A 16,487-nucleotide genomic window follows, 5' to 3' on the forward strand; every position below is an offset into this window, starting at 1 on the left:
AGATTTGGGGGCCTCAGCCCACGCACCCACACGGGGTTCGGGCAAGGACGCAGCGTCCACGGCTTTCTGTCCCCTTTCACCTCCCGGACTCCCAGCAACGCTGAGCGTAGCGCGCGCCGCCGGAGGACGTCGGCCCGGCCTGCCCAGCGCCGGCCAATCCCGAGCGTCCATGCAAATGAGGCTCCTTATCGGGGCGCGGCTCCGCCTCCCGCGGCCGCGGCTGTAGTAACCCATTCATGGGGCCCGCGAGCGGCTGCAGCCCGGCTGCGCGGTGCTCCCAGCCACCGCCTCCTCTCGGCTCCGGGTCTTCCCCTTCCTTTTACAACTGATCCAGTTGGGGATTTTTTTTTTTCTAAATTCGAGCGGTGGGGAGGAGCAGGGAGGGGGGACCAGGAGGAAGGGGAAAGATCAGGCAGCCATCAATCTCCTCCTGTTTCTCCCAGAACAGGTGATGCTTCTAAATTGTGATCACTTTCTGGAGGCAGCGCTGCCGCTGGAAGGATGCGAGCGACCTAGGACGGAGGCCCTGAGGCGGCAGATCTGAACTTGCGGAGGATAAATAGCAAACTTTAACTACATCAGTCCGCACCTCACGCGCGAAGCAAAGGACGGGTTATCTCTTTTTATCTCCCCCCCCCCCACCCCAACGAGAGACTCAAACTTCGGCTCTTGATCCCTTTTCTTGGATTGCTTTGGAGGAGACGGTTTGGTGACAGCATTGGGAACAGTAGGGACAGTGTTGTAACTCGTATTTTTAAAGCGACAGTAGACCAGACTTTTTAAATGTTTGGGATTCAAGATACTTTAGGAAGAGGACCAGCTCTGAAAGAGAAATCACTGGGTGCCGAGATGGATTCGGTCAGGTCCTGGGTCCGGAATGTCGGCGTGGTGGACGCCAATGTCGCGGCGCAGAGGTAACGATACGGCCTCACAGTTATTACGGTCTTAAATGCTTTTCTTCGTTCCCTTTCTCGCTCTCACCGTCTGTCTGTCTGTGTGCCTCCTCCCTCTCCCCCCATCTGTCGCCCTGGCCCCGCGCGCTGGAGCTCGACCTAGGACAGGCAGGTCGCTGCAGTCAGGGGGGACACTTACCCCGCAGCCGACACTCGAGTTTCCGAACTGCCTGGGTCGTTTGTGTTTCTCCCCCACTCCTTCCCCACAGACCACTCTTTGGGAAGAAAAATAACAAAGTGGCATCCAACGCTTTGCAGCTCAGCTCTTGGTCCTGCGATGCGGGCCCGGCCGGGATCGGAGCGCGAGGACCGGAGCTGGCAGCGGCGACTGCCGGAGAGCCGGCTTCCCGGCGCCTCCCGGGTTTCGCCACGCCGCTTGCAAGCGCCTCTCCTCCCGCATCTTGCCGGGTGATTCCTGAAGGCCGGAAGCCCCGCGGCCAGATGGCGGCGGCGACGCGAGGAGTGGGAGAGGCCGGAGCCGCTGCTGGGAAGGCAAAGAGGCCGGGAGCTCCGGGGCGTGGGGGTGGGGGGGCAGGCTGGAGGGTCCAGGCGCAGAGATAAAACAGTGGACCAGACGCACGGAAGAGCGGGTGAGGGAAGAGAAGGGTTTAAAAAGAGAAGACGAAGGAATAGCAGTAGAAAGAGCCGCAGAAGAAGAAGAAAGGCGAGGAGAGGAGACGGGCCGCAAACGCGGGGATCAGCAGCCTTTAGTTTTGCTAGTTACTGAAGTTGACTTTGTTTCTAAGCGTCCGCGTGCTAAGATAGTAAACGCCTTGTCTAGGGTGCCACCCCACGAAGGCATTCTGGTCCCTTTCCCTCATCACCACTGCTGAGCTGGGATTTGTGGTCTCCGCGTCCTTGCTTTCGAAAGACAGCCTCCCTCCCACAAACCCCAAAGAGCCCACGAACTTCTTCCCACGACTCCAGCCTTCCTATCCGCTCTCCTAGCCATCTGCCTCTAAGTCCTGACATCACGCAGAGAAATGCCTCCTTTCCCAGACAGGCCGCGTCTCCAGGTGTCCCGGGTAGAGCGAACCAGCCGCCACCCTTGGAGGAGAGGAGACCCGGGCGGCCCGCTGCTCCCTCCTTTCTGCCGGAGCCCAGGGCGCGCCGATACCCCCGGCAGAGAGCACGAGGCAGAGGAGGCTTTCCGCCGCGGTCTGGGGACTCGCAGGGCTCAGGCGGAGGGAAATCAGGCGGCTTCACAGAGCCGGCTCCAAGGCGCATTTCCTTAGCCAAGCACCTTAAAGATACCTCCCCTACTTTCCTCCTCTCCCCGGATCAAATCATTGTTAAACTTGGAATAGGCAGCCCGAGGGGGGACTCTAGCCAAAATTTTACGCCATTCAAAAGAGTGAAAGTGCTCACACCCGGGGGTACGAGGCCCGGAGATCCCAGCGCCGCGGGGCAGCACTGGCCATCTGCGCGCTCCCCTGGGCCCTGGGACTTCTGTTAAATGTGATCTGGCGGTTAGTTTGTCCCCGGCCGCGACAGGTCTGCGAGGACGTGTGTGCACACGCTCAAAACGCTCAGGGGCGCCCCCCGGGCCCTCCAACAGGGGTTTCGCGGTCAGCGGGTTTGGCTAGCGCCGCCGAGAGATGCAGCTTAAGCGGGGATCCCCCTGGCCCCAGGCGAGGACGCTCTCTGCCTCTTAATAACATTTTGCCTTCTCCAAGCGCAGCAGTTCTGAGGGCAGGGTCCCCAGTATCCCGCTGTCCGCAGTGGCCCGCGATCCTTGGTCCCGGGGATTCCACTCTGCCACTCTCCGGGGCGCAACTTTTCGGAAGAGCGAGGGAAGCGGGAGGAGAGGCCTCTCTCGGTAGGATGGAGGCTTGGGCTCTGGGTTTCCCGCCGCCCCCAGGACGTTCCCCACCCACCAACTTTTGGAGAGAGCAAGGAGTGCGTAATGGGCAGTAGCAATAGGTCTGGTAACGCCAATGAGGGTGAAGGAAATGGGTCACTTCTTCAAAAGTAAGGAGGATTTATTGCCCTAACCTAGGGGCCTAGTTCCCAATCCTGACCCAGCTGGCGGCTCCACTTGAGGGTGAAGATAGGGGCGGCCCTATGGAATAAGACTTGGGCTGCCTCCTTCGGGACTGCTTTGGGCCTTGGTCCGCAGCTGGCATCCTTTGGTCTCCACTAAAGACCAGACTGTGAGCTGCTGGGCCCTGGGATGCCCAGAGGCTGGAACAGCAGACGGTGGCAGTGGACAGGGGCGTTGGCCCTGTCAGCCAACCCCTGTGGCCACTGCAACTACTTGAAAGAGTCCCCTCTTCTTAAACTGAATTGCAAAAAGGTCTGAGGGGCCCAGAACTCTGGACCAGGGATGGGGACCCTTGAACACCCGCCCCCCCCCGCGGTATTTGTGTGGGCATGTTGGTAACATGGTATCTTTCTCTCCTTCCCTCTGTCCGGTGTCCTCCATGTCTTTTCCTGTGCAGCGGAGTTGCCCTATCCCGGGCCCACTTTGAGAAGCAGCCTCCTTCTAACTTGAGGAAATCCAACTTCTTTCACTTCGTTCTGGCGCTCTATGACAGGCAGGGGCAGCCAGTGGAGATTGAGCGCACAGCCTTCGTTGATTTTGTGGAGAACGACAAAGTAAGTGGAGGTCCCCCTTTCCTCACGGCCTAATAACTACCTCCTTGCAAAGCACTAAAGATTCCATCTGTCACTCGTGACACTTTTCCACTCACATCATCAGGAATGATAAATTGAGGCTTCTCACCCCAGCCTCTGAATCAGTTGATTTCCCGGCACCTCCTCGCTGCGGGGGTGCTGGTGGCTCTGTGAACCCAGACTCCGGGGTCATTAGCAGAGCCTGGTCATGGACTGACCATGGTGCAAATGCCCTTCAGGCAGAGCATGCCCTTCTCCGGGTTATTTTTTGTTATTTTGCACCTGCCAGCGCCGGCAGAGTGGATACCCAGAGCCGAGTCTTGGCCCACCTTCCCCGTTGAGACTCCTCTCCCACTCTCGCTCCCCAGTGCAGTGTCCACTCTGACCCCAGCTCGGGTTTGGGGGCTGGATTCGATCTCAGATGAAATGGACATGTGATGAGAAGAAAGTCTCTTGCCCTCTCTGGGCCTGTGAGCTTTAGGGCTGGAGCTTCCTGAGGTCCCCCTTGAATCTGGGCCTGGGTCCCTGAGCTTGTGGCCCCAGAGGCTCTAGTCTTGGTGGGATAGAGCCAAATGCTACCCTTGCAAATGACAAGTCCCTGCATCTTTCTGCCAAGAGAAGCTTTGGGGCATTTTAAGGATGGACAGAGCCCGTAGGGTTGGGTGGGGCCTGTTTAAAGGTATCCTGGTGCGGTGTCCTATTGTTGCGGCTGGGGAGCGGGGGGTGTCACACTTCTGAGGACATTTTTAAGGGGGGGGACAGAGGGGTTGCCGAGGGTCAAGTGGCCCGAGCCCTAGCAAGTTGCAAAGGTTGGCCCTGGGCAGACGCTCCTGCCCTTTGACCTGGGACTGGGCAGGGGGTTGTTCAAAGCTGCAGAGAGAGACGGGGAAAGTCGGCGGGAGGCGGGGTGGGGTGCGCTCTCTAGTTTTTCCTTCTTTGGGTGGGGGGTGCTGGAAGGCAAGGGACTCGAATGCTGCCTGTCTTTTCAGGAACAAGGCAACGAGAAGACCAACAACGGTACCCACTATAAGTTACAGCTCCTCTACAGCAATGGTGAGCGCCTAGCGCCGGCTGCGGCGCCCGCACGTTTCTCTTGCTAGGAGGGCGGCTGACCACGTCGCAGTCGCTTGCGGGCAGCCTCCTGGCCTGGGGAGCGCAGGGCTGCGGGAGGCTGTGGCAGGGCCAGGGGCGGGTGGGCGGCCTTTGCTCCAGGACCGCACAGCCGGAGTGCTTGCCCGCAGTCGGGAGCCTGGAGCGGCTGCCCTGGCCTCGGTCCCCACAGCGGGGATGGGTTTGGGAGCCAAGAGCGGCTCCGCGGCCCTTACCTCGTGCCCGCCCCCTCCCCTGCAGGCGTGCGCACCGAGCAGGACCTGTACGTCAGGCTCATCGACTCGGTCACCAAGCAGGTGAGCCGGCGGGCCACCCCATCTCCTCTTCTCCCGTGCCCCCCCCCGCATCTCCCTCCCTCCCGCCTGCCCCTGACCTCTGCCCACCCCCCACGGTTTCCTGGGTCAGACTTCACATGCTTCTCCACATCAGCTAGCAGCTTGTCCAACCTGGAGAACAATTATTTTCCCTCTCTCCTCCCTTGCTCTTCTTCTTTCTGGTTGGGGTTGAGGGTAGGGGGGCAAAGGGGTGAAGAGAGGAAGCAATTGGTAGGAGATCCCGTCCCCCCAAACATTCCCTTTTGCAGGAATACGTCCTCACCAGGGCAAACTTCTCTATTATTCTTTTGCTTGAGTTAAGCAGGCCACAGCTCAGGTTCTGGTTAACTTCTAATGAAGTAGTGGGCAGAGGGGGAAAAACGATTCTGTGCTTGTTTTAACGTCCCCTTTCCTTTGTCTCTCCATTGCCTTCATATCTTCCCTTCCTGCCCCCCCTCCCCCGCCAACTCCTTTGTAGCCCATAGCTTATGAGGGACAAAATAAGAATCCAGAAATGTGCCGAGTTCTCCTGACGCACGAAGTGATGTGCAGGTAAGTGTCACGTTTTTCCTGCGGGCTTTGCTGGAAAGCGGGGCAGGGGAGCCACGCCAGCCAGCTTGCGTGCATCCCAGCATTGACTTTTAGGAGTGGTGGCTCCAGGGGAGGGAGGCCTTACCCCGGGGGGCTGATTTGCTAGAGTTCTCCCTTAAAGGCCAGATTCTTAGGGCATATCCTTTAAGACTCCAAAAGGAAACCCAGAACCACTCAGGATTTCAATCCCTGGCATCTCAGGAGTTTCCTCCGTTCTGAGGAAAGTCTCTGTTGTCCAGGGGTCAGTGGCAGCGCGGGGAGGGGCCGGGCAGCCCCTGGCCAAGTTTGGGGTCACAGACTTTCCCTGAATGGGTCTCCACCCGAGGTCCGCCCTGCTAGGTTACTGCCTGTCCTGCCTGCTCCGGGTAGATTTCCAGGAGGGTCCACTTGTGGAGTACGGGAGTCAAAGCACTGGCAAGACTTGCAGTCTGGGAGAGGGACTACCGAAGGGTGGAACCCACCCTCCCCACCCCCACCCCAACCGCTGAGGCACCTGTCTGTGATGCGGAAGAGTTTCCTTCCTCCGGGGATGTTGCTTCTCCAGTGATTTCCCTTGTCAGGAGAGTTTCAGGGGTCACGAGAAAGTACTGGGTAGAAAGAGCAGTCCAGTTGATCACTGGTGGGAGAGGTGGGGAGAGGACCCCATCGGGGGTATCCGGAGCAACAATTGGATTCTGAGCATCAAGTTGTGAGAGGTGCAGTCTACTCAGATTCCCGCATTTTCCCGCATCTTCTTTCCGGAGACCAGTCATTCCGTTTTGAGTCCTTTCTTCTGCTTGACTAGAAGAGAATTAAAAATTAGAAGAAATTCATCCACGCACTTAATTATTCATCCTTTCAACAAACGTTTGAGTACTGGGGACCCACCACAGCAAAAGAGAAAAGGAAACTCTGGAAAGAGGTGGTTATTTGACTATAAACATTTAAATGTCAAGTCCATACACGTTTTTCTTCCTCCCAAATCTCGGATTGGAGAGAAAGCCTCAGTTCCTCCTTGCTCTGCTGTTGCCCCAGTGAATAATCCACCAGCTCCAGACTTGCTAGTTTTGGGTAATTGCAGGCCATCTCATTTAGTCTGGACTGTTTTATGGGCAGCTCCCAGCAGCCTCGGCTCCCTCCCAACCCAGTCAGAAAGAAACCATAACAATCAGCCATGTTTGTTTTGGTTTTGACCAAGTATTAGAAAAACAAACTTTGCCAAATGCAAAGTTCATTTCTGCCAGTGGCCTCAGCGGAGCGGAATGGAGCTTCCCTGCCTGAGTAGCTGGGAGAGGCCATGGGTGAGGGAATGAGCAGATAGCCACTCCATTATCCCAGGGCCCCTGATAGATTCGTTCAGAAAGGAAATGCAATTCCAAGAAGAGCTTGCATGTAACACCTAGATTAAATAGTTAGAACACTTTGATTGGGTTGGCTAATTGAAGGATTTTTTTTTTTATCCCTCTTTATACTTTTAAATGTCTTTGTTTGGAGAGATTATCTTCTTAAAAGAAAAGAAAACAAACCCCGAAACTGGCCCATTGTCTGACGAATTATACCTATCACTTTAAATAACATTCGCACGCCCCATCCAGCTGTAGTTAAGGCTGACATTTTTATTTTTAAGCCCAATCAAATCCTCCTCATTTTATGCTGTTTAAGTAACAGCATCAATTTTTAAAGCCTCTAGTTTAGTCTGCATTAGTAACACAATATAAAAATTTAATGTACTGTAACTTCTTTGCATCTGAGACCTGGGAAGACGCTCTGCGATTTTCTTCCCAAAACTAGAATTTAAAACAAATATTAATTATGGGTAAATAAATGATCCATTGGATGGATACTGTGTATGGAGTGTGTGTGTGTGTGTGTGTATGTGTGTGTTTTGGGAGCTAGCTGGGATGATGGCAAATATTGGATGTATCCAGAGGGGAAGATCTCAATTTGTCAGTCAGAGCTGGCTGATTCTCCAATAAGGGAAAAAGTTCCTTCTCCCACATATTAGGAGCCAGGGAGAGCAGTCCATGATTGAGGGATGAATTGGATGCATGTTCTGAGAGTTTGCGTGGTGTTCTTGAGCATACCTGGGGATTTCCCTGAATGGTTTTATGTTCTGTAAGCCTTAGGAAAAAAAGCTCATAAACTGGCATTGAGTTTTCAGAGGGAACAAAATAAATCGCTTTAGGAATAACTTTTTCTCTCTTCCCCAGTTGTCTCTGCTCCTCTCTTTCCTGCTTTAGTTCCTCTTGCCAATTATTAGCAAGGAGAAATCTAGTTGTTATGTCGCGGCAAGCCACGCCTGTGCCCTCAATGCTCAGAGGGTTAAAAGATATTATAATTTGAACAGAAGTTGTCTCAAGGTCTACAGCTGGCTAATAACAGAGTTGTATTGAGCGCGAGCAAACCCCACAGCTGTGACTTTTCGCCACAAGGCGCAGGCTAGACAGGGCCCTAATCAGATGGGCCAGCCGGGCAGTGAGGCCAGTGTCTTTATCGGCCAGATGGTGTGAATTTAGACACTTTTGTTATGCAATCGCAGGGAGGAGTTGGGGAGAAGAAAACAAAACAAAAGCCACCATGCTGTGCGCTTATTTGAGTTTGAAATTAGAGACAGATTTTTGAAAGTTGAGGGTTGAATTTTAAAAACGATTTTGGAGGGGAAAGGGCACATTCGCTTGTCTTGAGCAGAAGTTTGACTGACTGGACACCCTGTGTCCAGGGCTGGGGCTTTTTTTCTTCTCCAGCCATCCCTTATCCCCCCTTTTTTAAATTCCTTTTGGAAAAAGGCAGGTAAGATTCAGGATTGGGATACAATTTTCCATATTTCCCCAGCTTCATCGCCAACTTGGTTTATTTTTTCTCTTTCCCTCTCTAAAGACTCTGTGAGATGGGGAGGACCACAGAGGCCTGTAGTGTTTGAGGGAACAGGTTGAGAGTGTTTCAGGGAAAAGGTTCTCTGAGTAAGAATTAGAATAAAATAAACCAAACCCAGCCAAACTAAGGAGTGGAGGACCAACCTGCATTTTCATTCATTAGGGAGAAGGAGCCCTTCTGAGCCTCTCGTGATAGGAACACAATCAACCTAGTGCCAAGTTCACTTTCCTCTTCTCTTTGTTTATTTTTCCCCTTTCCTATTTTACAGTCTTGTTCAGTTTTAAAAAAACACTTACCAGGAACTTCAGACCTAGAAACTTGCTTGTTAGAAGATAACCCTCTAAAACCTTTTCACTAAAGTAGCTGAACCTGAAGTTGGTCGCACGGGCTTTGTCTCTACAGCAAAGGGAGAGGAGAATGGAGTTTGTCATCTGAGTAATTCAGGGCCCCAGCCCTTCAGGTCCACCATGCACATATCTGATCCCAGAGTGATTGTTTGGAGACCGTGGGTTCACGAATGTCCTCCACTTTCCACTTCCCTTTGCTTATGTTAATATTACTGGCATGAAGATGGAATGTCATTTAAGAAACCAGATTAAAAAAAAAAAAACTAGGACATCTTGATGAGAACTTTTCTTAAAAAAAAAAAAGAAAGAAAGAAAGAAAGGAAAAGAATTAGTTTTGCCTCACCCAGAAAACATTTGAGAAGGGCTCAGATGGAGCACATGTAGTCCACTCCTATTATTTTTATACCTTTACTATTTCAGCCCAGTCACCAAGTGAGTGTCTTCTACATCTCTTCTGTGCTATTAACATTAAAGACTGTACTTAAATATGTTACTGTTGGAACATGGAAGATTGGGTCCTAAAGTTTCTCTGCATTTTTCTTTGAATATTGTTTCCTTCCCTGACGAGATTCTCCACATTGTATTACACTGGCACCAGGCTTACATTTTTATCTGTTTTTCTTTTCTTTCGGAGAAAATCCCCACGGAAAGCAGCTGAATTCAGCTGAGCTATTTTGCAAACTTACTCGGCCTCTTCAGAATCATTCCTTCTCAAACTAAACAGATTGGCACATCCTGACAGTCTGTGTTCTCGTAATTAAATTGTACCAGCATCGCACACATATTTGGGTTAGGCTGACATACTGCTGAGGTCAGAGGGGAGTCTAGCTAGAAGGTCTTTAGGTAACAAGCATGCCTGGGCTTTTGAAATTGTGTCGCTAAGGAAAAACGGTTTGCCTGAGCCGCATAGGTATTCTGCTGACATCAGCAACGGAAATAGGGAGAGGTGGGAGAGGGAAGTGGGTGGTGGTAGGGAGTTGGGGAGAGAGACAAGGGCTTTGGGAGGTGGGAATGCAGCTGGCCAGCATTTTTATTGGTGTTAATCTTGGGATGGATTGAAATTTTAAAAGTTAAGACCCAATATAATTTCAAAGGCAAAATATTATTTCAGAAAGTCCCCAGTGGCCAACTCTGGTATTTAAGAATGTTGAGACCATTTTTCTTTTATTTCCTACTAATTTGATTAAATTTCTTAAAACCTCCTAGCGCTCATTTGGTGAAACTTGTTTAGCACCTCTCCAGTATATCTTGCTCTTTGAGAAAGGTAGAATGAATGGGTCACCGGGTAATCCCACGCATCCCTGTAGGAGCGAAGATGAACTTTAAAAGTTTTACAAAGACTCCTTTATTCATTTGTTTGTTTTTAATTCTGTGGAGGACCAGAGAGGACAAGTGGACTGGAGACAGCCACAAAGCAAATCTGTGTCTGGGCTGGTAGTAGGGCCTACGAGTCCCTGCTGCCTCATGGCCTCCCTCTTTTCCTTCTTCAGGCATCACTTCCAAAGAGGGCTCGGGGATCTCATTGCCTCACAGGCTTCCTAAACCAAGAAGGGACTCGGGAGTTAATCTCGTCCAGTATTTTAATTTTATATATCAGGTTGGCAAAGCCCAGAAGGGTTAAACAGATTTGACTACATTCCCGCAGCTGCTTGGTGGCAACGTCTGATAGGACGCCAGAGACCCGATTCTCACTTTAGCCATCTTTCCATTGTGTTGCTTCGCTCTCAAACTTAAACAGATTGTGGAAAGGGCAGTGCTGACATCTAGTTGGCTTACTGCTAGTGTTTATGTGGCATAGTCTCCGACCAGTGTGGATAGTCATGTTTTGTTGTTGTTTTTTTCTATGCCATGTCAAGGCTATATTCTTAAGCAACTACCATTGATGGTAGACCGTGTGCTTGAATGAGCCAAGAGGTATTCAGGAGCTTGCAGTGCCGGTGGCAGTGGGCAGCAAAAAGGGGACGTGATTTTCCAGTGCTTCCCCACCACCCATCTTCCTTTGCTTTTGTCACATCTGTCTAGGTCTTTCATACAGACACCTTTGGATTGGAGCATTTTGCTCTGCTCGGGTCTGACTGAGTCCTTCCTATCTGCTGTGATTGCTGTAGGGCTTCTTCTTTTCTCTCTCCCTCCCAGATAATTTCACAAGCCTTTCTCCAGCATCTACCAGGTACCCAGCACTTCGCTAGGTGGAAGTCTTGGGAGGTAGCATCTTCAAGATGGGACTTACAGAGGAAGTCCCATTTCTGGTCTGGACTTGGTGAAAATCATGGGAGAGATCATTTTACAGCTCTCTGCCTCATTTTCTCCCTATTTTACAATGTGTACCATGGTTCTGGTCTTCTTCCTTCATCTTTAGAAAATGACAGAAATGGATAAATAACTAAATGTTTATAAAGTACACTGAGTTCTCTGGAAAGATGTTATTAGTAACTAAGGTTGATAAAGCCAGGCAGCTACTCGGGGTCTATTTTATGCCTTTTCCTTTCCCTTCTTTCTTCAAATATTTATTAAGATGTAAAGACCTAAAAGATACAACCCTACAATCATTCAACATGGAACTGGAAGTGACCTTATAGATTTAAAAATCCAGTGCCTGTGGTTCAGAATACAAATATGGCTCCTGGGAAAGTTGTGATTTGCTGAGAATCACCCAGTTATAAACCATAGAGTGAGAATTTGAGAGAGTATCTTTGGGCTTCGGGTTCAGCGGTGTTTTTAAACATGGCCATAAATCCTGCGCTTGAGCAACTGAATGCTAAGAAGCTACCTAGGACATTTTTGTGAATGTTTCTACGTTGTATGCTCGTTGTCTTTTCTTGATTTTAACAAATTTCTTTTACTCTCTTGGTTCCTTCCCAATCTACAGTCGATGTTGCGAGAAGAAAAGTTGTGGGAACCGAAATGAGACTCCTTCAGACCCCGTCATCATCGACAGGTAGGGGGAGAAAGTGATTGAAACAATCATTCCTGGTTTCTTTCCTTTATGAATCTCCATGCTGAGTACTGATCGCTTGGGATTTGCCATAAGGTTTCATGCTATCTTCAAGGCAGAGCTAGTCCAACATGTGTTTTCTTGTTGTGGTTGGCCTTTCTTGGAAGAAATCAGAACCTTACTTTCTGAACATGTGTCTCTAAATCTATGATGAGATTCTTTTTCAGGTGCATTGAAGTCAACCTAATGAGGAGTATGTGGATGGTAGAGGATGCCAGCTCTCCTATCTGGCAGAGCTGGGTCTCAGTAAGTTTCTTGGAAGAGGCAGTGTGTCCCAAGTTAAGCGGCAACCCCTTTATCATTTGCAGTGATTGCTGTTGGCTTTGAGGACTATCAATTTAGGTTACAGTTTAGGGGATTATGACAAGCTCTCTCTTACACTGAGGGAGATTCCGTTCTACCACAGAGCATTGCATTCTGGGTCTTATGTTATATTCAGAGTGTGCAAAATTCTCTGGGACAAGATGCTAATTCACTGAAATGTGATTTAGGCATCCTCAGCTGTCTGTTTTTGTGATTGGAAACAGAACTTACAAACCAACGAAGAAATACCAAATTAACTTCCAGCAATCATGTAATTTTTAAGAAATCCCCTATTCCCACCCCTAATTTTTTCTCTTTCGTTAAAAAACGGAATAATTCCCTATTGCTTCTTTCTTTGGGTTTTCGTGTTTCTAGCCAGGTCCTGAAATGGATTGGAGAGACCACAGTCTCCAAAGTTGTTATTCCGATATTCCAATGAATTCTCAGTTGGGAGAATGGAACCTCTGGCATTCTTCCCAGAAAGCCAGCTTGGTTTCTTTGTGGAAAGTGTAGCATAGCCCTAGGAACGAGGAGGCTGGAATCCTGATCCTGTCCTCGCTCCTGACCTTGGACAAAGCACTCAGCATCTCTGCTCTTCAGAGGTACAACTGGAGGGTACTGCCTGCCATTCTAGGTTTCAGGAGGCTCCAGAAGTATCTATCCATGGCAGTTTTGCAGTCTTCTCTGAGATGCTTGGAAGAGGTTGATAACCAAATGTAAAATGTTTGTTGGGTGTGTGGGGCACCTTTGCCATTGTAGAAAGTTCAGGTGAAACCCATTTTAGGGAGCTGTTTGGAATTTCCTTTTTGGTTTTGGTTTTTCTTTTTTTTCTGAAAGTGCATAGAAGCTCACAATGAAAGAGTTGTGAGAACTCTCTAGGGTCAGCCATCTTCCTCATTTGACAGATGGAAGACTGGCCTGGGAATGCTGACATGACTTGCCCACGATTGCACAGCTGGGTGGAACAGAGCTGGCCCTAGAACACAGCCCTCTGTCCTTCTAAGCTCGTGCTCCTCTCACTGCCACAGCCTCCCTCTCCCGGCACCGTCTGTCCTGACTTACGTGACTTGGATGTGTTGATTGCATGTGGCCCCATTTCCCAACTTGCCAGGATGCCCTCAGGATCCCCTGGGGGAATTTCAAGCATATGAGAACAGGCTAGATGCAGACCCAGTCCTTTCCAGCGTGCACACTGACCTCACCAATCATCTCTTCTCCACACACCTTTGCTCACCTTTCAAGATGGTCCTCCATCCTCATGACTAGTACCTCTTCTCTTGTCGTAAATGCCCCACAAACCAGCCTTTGAAATGGTTGCAAACCTACAAATGCCAAGCCGCATCTTACATCTCATCGGCACACATCCTAATGACTCCATGCAGAGCAGTTCTTACTTTAAGAAACCTCATATAGCCTGCACCTGCGGATAAAGCCAAACATATTTGTACTTTCATCCTCTGTGATACACAGTTACATGTACAAAAGAAAGCAGTCTTTCTGCATGCACAGAGAGAGAAGATTTTCAAATTAGGTATTTTCACTGTTTGTGCTAGGATGCCTTACATTTTTCTCAGAAGGTGGACATTGTATCTTGGCTGCATATTATAGAACTTTATGTGGCTATGGCATTTATTTTTTTACTATCATTTGCACAATAAAACAGCCCAGTGAAGTCTCTGCATCACTTGAAATATGTGTTACTTTCAAAATGTTGCACATCTGCACATGGAAACGTACGTACCCAAGGGTACAGGTAAATTGGCCATCATCAGGGTTTTAGAGAACCCATTTTATTATAAACAGATGCATTTGTTATGCTTACTCACTGTAAGGCTTTTGTTTGCAGACATTGTTCCCTCTGGTCTTATTGCTCCTGGATATCTTTGGGGCTTACCTTCGCCTCCTTCCCTTCATTGTGGAAGTAATGGGAGATAAAGTCAGGTTGCCATTTGTTCGAAGTGGGATGAGTGGTTTTTGTCATCCAGGGGTTTGGTTGAGTTGTGCATCCAGTTCAACGTCTGTCAACTTGGAGATGTTGAGATTCCCCCATGAGCACCCAATGGGTGCAAAGTAGTCTATTTTGGATTTCCTCTGAGTAAATATAGAACTCTCTTCTTTGCCCTTGTTCCTATAATGCCAACTAATTATCTCCTCCCCCTGCTCGCTCAATCTAACCAGATGCAGTTAATTTACACTGTCTCTCTTTGAGTTTTCTCACACAACAGGCACACTCCACTCTGGCTCCAGGGAAGCCTATTTATTCCCTTGGAATTGTGCATGTTCGGCGGAAGGGATGGGGGGCTCAAGGGTGGTTCCCAAACTTTTCACCACAAAGGACCCCTTCTATTGTTTCCCTTGGCTAACCCAGCGTTTTATAAGATTTTGCCTGCTAAACTGCAATTAACCAGTAATCATTCAGCTGTAATTCCATTTTTATTAATCAAAGACATACAACAGAATGGGAAGGAAAAACCTCATTCCAGAAATGCCCTTGATCTCATCAGTGGCCAATCAGAGGTTTTGGCTGGGATGAGACAACCAGTGTTACCACACTGACTCGATAAGACTTCCAGCTCAAACACAAAACAACTTGACTTTTCACTTAGTCCATGTGACCACATCCTGGGCAGATACTCAGTTTCCAATAAGCTGCTTGAAATATGAAAAATAGCTTTTACTACCTTGTGGCCCCTTCATTGAGAATCACTGGATTTTATAATAGGGCATCCCCCATTAAAGATTTGGTTCTTCATTTCCTAAGACTTAGCTCCAGACGAGGTTTTTTTTTTTTTCCTACTAAATTATTCCCTGCCTTGATTTTTTTTAGAAGCTTAAATTTAATTTTCATCCTCAGCTGTCTTTTCAGCATGGTCTTGTGAATTCTTGGGCAGCCACACCCCTCTCTAAAAAGCCAGGCCAGCACACAGCCCAGCAGGACTTACTGCTGAATCATGGGTCCCCAGCAGAGCCTTCTTTCTGTGTACAAATGTGTGCATGTGTAGAGTGGCAGTAGGGTTTATCAATTTTTAGTGTGAAAATCCAAAGTTCCTATTTGAAAGAAAAAAAAAAACCCAGCAGAACAAAACAAAACAAAACCAACAATGAAACCATAATCCTTACTTCAGTCTTTGGCCTAAATCTTGTCTATAAAGATCTGTGTGTGGTAAATAAAAATAAAAAGGCTCAAGTCTGATTTACATTTTGTGGTTTCAGAGCTAATCCAATCTTGTTTTTTCTGGGCTGTATTCTTTTCAGACTCTCTTCTCTGTCTGGAAGCCTCTTCTGACTATCTACTGAATCTCTGGGGCTCTCAGGATAATCTGGTGGTCCACGGGAAGAGTATTTTAGGGACAGTTTCACCGATGTAGGAGAGTGAAAAAGAGTCTTTACTATTCCAGTTCTTGTAGCCCATAAAAAGTCAGATGGGTAGCGAGGGCAAGAATTCTTTTTGAGTCTTTGTAGGCTGTCTGTGCCCATGTGCATGTGCATAATGGTGCGATATTTTCTCTTAAAAGGGCAGATCAGCCTATGTTTCACATGCTAAATATCTCCATCTTTGGTCTTGGGATATTGGTTTCCATATTTCCGAACTCTGTTTCCAGGAGGACCATTTTCTGTATTGATGTAGTTTTATTAAATAAATTTTTAGTTGTGGAAAAATACACTCAACATAAAATTGATCATCTTAACCATTTTTAACTCTGCAGTTCAGTGGTTTAGGTACGTTCATATGGTTGTGCAGTGAGCACCACCATGCATCTACAGAATTCTTTCATCTTGCAAAACTGAAACTCTGTCCCTATTGAGCCCTAACTCTCCACTCTTCTCCCACCCCCAGCTCCTGGCAGCCCCCATTCTACTTTCTGTCTCTATGAGCTTAACTACTCTGGGGGCCTCGCATAAGCAGAATCATACTGTATTTGTCCTTTTGTGACTGGCTTATTTCACTTAGCGTAATGTCCTCAAGCTTCTTTTGTGTTGTAGCATGTGTCAAAATTTGCCTTCCTTTTTAAAGCTGAATAATATTCCATTTTGAATATATCATATTTGTTTATCTACTCATCTGTTGATGGACCCTTGGGTTGCATCAGTCTTTGAGCTATTTGTGAACAAGCTGCTATGAACATGGGTGTACAAAGTCTCTTTGAGTCTCTGTTTTCCCTTCTTTTGGCTATATACCTGGAAGTGGAATTGCTGGGCCATATGATAATTTGAGGAATGACCAAACCATTTCTATAGCAGCTACCTTATTTTATGTTCCCACCAACCATGCACTAAGGGCTCAATTTCTTCACACCCCCACATTATGTGATACTTTCTTTCTCACTCTCTTCTTTCTTTCTTTCAAGATTTATTTATTTATTTATTTGAGAGAGAGAGCTCAAGAGCACGTGTGTGGGAACAG

General features: G+C 48.6%; 1 protein-coding gene across 2 annotated transcripts in view; it reads left to right on the forward strand.

Annotated features, from left to right (window-relative positions):
* Positions 1 to 297: 297 nt before the first annotated feature.
* EBF2 (EBF transcription factor 2) overlaps positions 298 to 16,487 on the forward strand; it is a 187,155-nt gene continuing 170,965 nt past the window's right edge. For both annotated transcript variants that reach the window (XM_027600719.2, XM_027600720.2), the window contains exons 1-6: positions 298 to 914; positions 3,395 to 3,551; positions 4,559 to 4,622; positions 4,920 to 4,975; positions 5,472 to 5,545; positions 11,654 to 11,722. In XM_027600719.2, coding sequence (XP_027456520.1) covers positions 784 to 914; positions 3,395 to 3,551; positions 4,559 to 4,622; positions 4,920 to 4,975; positions 5,472 to 5,545; positions 11,654 to 11,722 — 551 coding nt within the window. In that variant the 5' untranslated portion in view covers positions 298 to 783. The remainder of the gene's footprint in view (positions 915 to 3,394; positions 3,552 to 4,558; positions 4,623 to 4,919; positions 4,976 to 5,471; positions 5,546 to 11,653; positions 11,723 to 16,487) is intronic.

This window comes from Zalophus californianus, chromosome 2 (assembly GCF_009762305.2).
Source record: "Zalophus californianus isolate mZalCal1 chromosome 2, mZalCal1.pri.v2, whole genome shotgun sequence".
NCBI classification, from domain to species: domain Eukaryota; kingdom Metazoa; phylum Chordata; class Mammalia; order Carnivora; family Otariidae; genus Zalophus; species Zalophus californianus.